General features: G+C 38.2%; 1 protein-coding gene across 1 annotated transcript; it reads right to left on the bottom strand.

Moving 5' to 3' along the window:
* Positions 1-4,897: 4,897 nt before the first annotated feature.
* Positions 4,898-5,365, bottom strand: LOC126719617 (uncharacterized). Its single transcript, XM_050422150.1, has 2 exons — positions 5,312-5,365; positions 4,898-5,239 (listed from the first exon to the last, which is right to left on the bottom strand). The coding sequence occupies exons 1-2, from the start codon at positions 5,363-5,365 to the stop codon at positions 4,898-4,900; spliced, it is 396 nt and encodes a 131-aa protein (XP_050278107.1).
* Positions 5,366-5,680: the final 315 nt, after the last annotated feature.

The following is a 5,680-nucleotide window of genomic DNA, read 5'->3' as shown; positions in this document are numbered from 1 at the left end:
TGCAGCCCACTATCCAAAAGCATGAAGAGTTGGTGTGGTTGGCTAGGAATCTCAAGCTAGAGGTGACCAACTATTCAAGGCATTTGTATGGTCCTGGAGGAACGGCCCACCCGAGTGGTGGTGATGATGATGATGATGACGATGGAGGAGATAAGGAGGATTCGGAGGCAACTCCTAGCTACCAACCAAGGAAGAGGCGGCACCATTGATTACCTGCAGTCACGACACATATAGGCATACAACACAATTTTTTTTTCTTTTTTTGCTTTTATGGTTTTTTTTTTTCCTTTTACTTCCCTTAGCAAACATTTGGATTTAGTTTGAGAAAAAGGATTGGGACTTAGCATTTAATTTACAAGATATATGACTAATTGTATGTTTCTATACAACTTTGCTTCTTGGATGCTTGAAATCTTGTACTTGGAATATGTCTTGGATGATCCCTTAGGTTGTAGGAACCCTAGGAATGCCTTGAAGTGAAAACTATGCTCAAAATAGGGGAGAATGGGCTTCTGCCAAGCGTTATGCGTATGTAGGGATGGGCCTGCATAGCAGCTTTGACTTTGCGTACGCATGGTTGACCTTGCGTACATGGGCTACGAATTAGAAAAACCCTAATCGACTTAAATATAAAAGTAGCCGTTTGAGTCTAAAACCCTCACAAACATATTTTCAACCTAGAGATCCCTTTTTTGAGGTCCCCCAATGGCAGAAAACTCTCCACTTGATGTCTCAGCTTGGATTAGGAAGCTTAGTCCCGATTTCAAGGATTCCATCACCCTCTATGGTCTTTCTTGTGTCTTTTCATATCATCAAACTAAGGTGGTTAAGCCTCTTCTTCATGTTGCTGCCAACTTTTGGGTTCCTTCTCAGCATGTTTTTCGCTTCAATGGAATAGAACTATGCCGTACTATTGAAAAGTTTGGTGCCATCATAGGTAAGCAGGAGATTAATGATCTCATCTTCCCTACCATAGGCGGAGATCTCCCCTCCTTACTGTAGGTTGTGTTGGGCATCCCTTCCACCATTGCAAATAGGTTGTATGTCTTTGGCAGACTTAACCTTAGGTTGATTTTTGAGTACTTTTCCACTTCGGCCCTTACTGTGGGTGAGAGGCCATGTTCATACTTTCTTCATGCCTTTTGCTTGTGTGTTCTTGCAAGGTATTTCTTGGTTCAATCTTGTATTGTGTGGACCTTCAGATGTGCATGGTAGCTTATGAGTTAAAGAGATTTAACCCGGTGGGCTAGATCTTGGTGGAGACCCTTAATGGTTTGGATGCTTTTCATAGGAAAAAAGCAAGCTTCTTTGTGGGAAGTCCTATTCTTATTCAGGTATAATCCCTAACTTTTGCCTAGGTTCTTAACCTAGCGGGATCCCTCTAATTTTTCATTGATTGCCTTTCAGTTTTCAACTCATCAAGGCACCTTATATCATCTTTCATCATTATTTTTTTTTCAATCATGCTCTCTCTTCCTTTTTTTTTTTTTTTTTTTTTTTCCTTTCTCCCTCCTCTCTGTCTTTCTCTCTCTCTCTTTTCAGATATGTCTACAAGAGAGGCTTCGGTTACTTCAACCTGCCATCGTACCTTCCAGAACTTACCTTCCTAGGCACCTTAGGGACCGTAGCCTTCGTCAGAATGACATGAGCTTCAAGGCGTACATGCAGCTTATAAGTCAACTCAAGGAGACCAACATTCAGTAGGTCGTGGAGTGGATCTCAAGCATGGTCCATAGTTGCTACAAGGACTGCTGTGTGACTTTAGTTGGACTTCGTTCCTGCTCGTACTACTCCACTTGTCGTATCTCAAGGAAATTTAGAGAGCGTCAAGAAGCTCCTCATGATAAAGGCGCTTTCCATACTGCGATGTTTAAAAATAGGATCTTGGGTAGGATTAGTGAGGCTTGGCCACGTCATAGGGTGACAAAAGGCATTGTTCCACCTCAATACATCTATCCCACTGCGGGGTAGAAGCAATGGTTAGAGGATGACATGAAGTGGATTTTGAGGGATGAGAAAGCTTACATAAAGACTAGCAAGAAAGTAAGAAGGACTGAGTGACCACCTTGATAAGCCCTATGTTTTACTTTTCTGCACTTTTATGATTCTTATGTTTTTGTTTTTGAATTTAATAAAGGATTGGAATGTTCCAAATCCCCTATGAAAACAATCTTATCATCTTTTAATTTGAGCAATAAGAGAATCACCTTTTTATTATCTTTGCTTATTGTCATTTATTCTCTTCTTTTTTTTTTCCTTTGCCATGTAATTTTTTCCCATGATGTCCCTTTGGGAATTTTCGCCATGCCAATGGTCATTTCCCAAAATTTTTTCCTAGATCGCCCTTTCGGGTTTTCAACCTAGCAGAGTTCTTTTACCTTAATTTTTGCATAGGCCGCCCTTTCGAGTTTTCAACCTAGCAGGCTTTTCCCTTTCTTTTTATTTTTTAGATGTTGTATTTCTAGAGTCTATCCATGTTAATTAGGCGAAGCATCTTTTTCCCATCCAAATTTGTGATCCTTGTAGCACCTCCAGACATGATCTTCTTAATGATAAAAGTTCCAGACCACCTTGGCTTCATCTTTCCTCTTGGATCAAAAGTCTCATCTCTAGGCACCTTTAGGACCAAGTCTCCTTCTTTAAGGTTTCTCAGTTTCACCTTCTTGTTGAATGCCCTAGCAATCCTTTTTTGGTAACCTTGTGCATGATATTGTTGTTAGGATTAGTGCCCATAAATCCTATTGTATGATGCTATGTATGATATAAGTATGACATTATGTATGACTTAATATTGTGATTAATAAATTTATTTTATTATTATCTGAAATAATGGTAACATGAATATTTGGACATTATCATATAGTCCATGAGATGCATAATATGTGATTTATGTGAAAAGTCACAGAAGATATAAATCACAAGTTCTTTATAGACTCAGAATTATAGTTCATAGTCGGTGATGAAATTGGGCATTTCATTTGCGAAAACTATAACATATCAACTAAGATGATTTGTTTTGATCATGGAAGTGGAGACTTCTAGTTGATATGTTGATATGTTTTAAGAGTTAAGACATATTGAATTGGACCGCTGTGAGATTTATTATTCTCCTAATGACTGTCAATTGAATAATAAATCTCATGACTTCTATTTACATAAAATCTTAATCCTAAAAGAATAATGGACCTGATCATAAAATGTAGGTTGCTTTGATATATTAGGAGTGAGTTCTAAAGTAACGGTCAAAACCTCAGTATGTTGGGCAGTCACATTTAGTGTTGATGGAACATATATTTTTAAGATGGAATTCATAGTCTTTTAACGGAGATATAAAATATTCCCTTGAGATAAGTTTAATAGGTACATTTATTCAGAGTGCTAGGCCTAACCACTTTAGTAAGAAATTACTAAAGTATATATTTATGGAATTGGATTTCATAAATATATGATGAATAACTTAAAATGATTAAACCGGGTACTCAAGGATTAAGATGTAGTAATCTACAAAGTGGCAGTCTTCATTTATGATTTTGTATTACTACGAATATTTTATGAAGGAGTTGCATGTACAATAAAGTCTTGGGATATAATTTATTAATAAGGTCTAGAGTGCAATTATATTTATATAGTGGTATTAAATATAATTAATGATAACTTTGGACTTGTCAAGAGTTGACAGAAAAGCCCAAGGCCCATTGGAGCTAGTGTCTTATTTGTTCCCTTTTAATCCCACTCCAAGCTACATACTAAAGCCCAATTGGAAAGGCCCAAAAAGCCAGCCCAATTAGTAATCAGTTGTAAAGGGAGAAACATACAGATTTTTTGGAATTTACATGAAATGGTGTATGTGAGTGTTGGACACTCTTTCATTCTCCTTTGAACAAACTCATAGAAACTGATTGAGAGACCACACTTCTTGGACGTTAGTGGAATTGGAGTGAAGATTAAAAGTTTTCTCAAGAACTTCCGATCTTTGTTTTGAAATTCACCACACCAAGGTACACTCTTGTTCTTATATTCTGAAACTTACATAGCACATGTTATCAATTTCGAATGAAGTAGATCCGTTAATTTTCCACTGCGTACATGCATATTTCCATCAATTGTACCTTAGCCCTCTTCTCATATATTGAAGCCAATTATTCATATCTTGCCTTAACCTAATCCTCTTCTATGACCTTGGCTTGCACGGATAGAAGTTCTATAACCCCATAAGGCAAACGAAAGCTTCTTGGCCCAATCTTTGTATGTCACAACCGTCATGGCTAGGATGTTCTTCACATTCGTATTACTTGCTTCTACAGCACCATTGGCTTGTGGTCGATATGGTGAAGACTTGTGATGCTCAATGTTGTACAACTCCATGATCCTTCGAACCTCCCTTTCAAAGTGGGAACCATTATCAAAAATGATCTCTTATGGCACCCCAAACCGACATATGATGTTGTTTTTTAAAAACCAAGCCACATGCTTAGCCTCTAATACGGAGTAGAAGGCTACCTCCACCCACTTGGTGAAATAGTCAATTGCTAATAAAATATATTCATGCTTATTTGAAGCCGTATGACCTATGCTTCCGATCACATCTATGCCCCAAACCAAGAATGGCCATGGAGAAGTCATGCTATACAACTCACTAGGTGGTACATGGTTCAAGGTGGCGTGCATTTGACAATCATGGCAACTCTTCACATAGTCCATACAATTGGTTTCCATTGTATTCCAGAAGTACCCTATCCTTAGGATTTTCTTGGCTAATATTCTTTCATTCATATAAGGGCCACAAATCCCTTGATAAACTTCTTCCATTACTCTCTCAGCTTCTTTTTTCTTTAAGCAATGAAGGTGTATGCCATCATAGGATCTTTCTATAGAGTTGTCCTCCATATAGGATATATTATGTTGCCATCATTCTAATGGAACAATGTTCTCTCTTGTCGGCACCATCCGGATATGCCCCTAGTTCCAAGTACTTCATGATGCCATAGTACCACGGGGCTTCCTCTTCCTCTATGGTCATTACTGAAGCTTCAGTCTTCCTTTTGTGCACTTCCTCATAACTTTGCTCAATCTCCAAGGGTCGTGTCCATACTCCCTTGGGTATTTCAACCATGCAGGCTAAGGTAGCTAAGGCATCCGCAAATTGAGTTTGAGCTCTAGGGATGATCATGTACTCAATCTTGTCAAAGGTCTTGGTCAAGTCCTCCAAGTATTGTTGATAAGGCTTCAAATGTTCCTCCTTCACCATCCACAACTTTTGTGCTTAGGCTATAACCAAAGTTAAATCACCAAAGACTTTAGCCTCCTTTACCCCCAATTCTCGAAGAGCTTCCATTTCGACAATGCAAGCCGCATACTCAGCCATGTTATTAGTTGCTTCAAAGTTCTATTTAATTTCCAAAGGTATGTGAGATCTCTCAGGAGTGATCAAGAGTATTCCTATCCCATTCCTATATTGATTTACGACTCTATCAAAGTACATATTCCATGTCCCTAACTCAACATCCAAAATATCTTCATCTAAAAAGTCTTCTTTATCATTTCCCCCCTATAGGATTTTCGGCACAGAAATCTGACATGACGCTTCCTTTGATAGTTTTCCTAACCACAAACTTCAAATCAAATTCTTCCAATAAGATCAACCATCTTGAAAATCCTCCACTTAAAGCAGGTTTCTTAA

This window comes from Quercus robur, chromosome 3, assembly GCF_932294415.1.
Source record: "Quercus robur chromosome 3, dhQueRobu3.1, whole genome shotgun sequence".
NCBI lineage: Eukaryota > Viridiplantae > Streptophyta > Magnoliopsida > Fagales > Fagaceae > Quercus > Quercus robur.
Note: the sequence above shows the minus strand (reverse complement) of the source record. Positions and strands in the feature narration are given on the sequence as shown.

Excerpts from the sequence above, each read along its gene's own strand:
- LOC126719617 (XM_050422150.1), bottom strand. The coding sequence starts at position 5,365 with ATGGCTGAGTATGCGGCTTGCATTGTCGAAATGGAAGCTCTTCGAGAA. Across the intron at positions 5,240-5,311 it reads AAGCTCTTCGAGAATTGGGG|GAGGAACATTTGAAGCCTTA; the intron begins GTAAAGGAGGCT and ends TGGATGGTGAAG.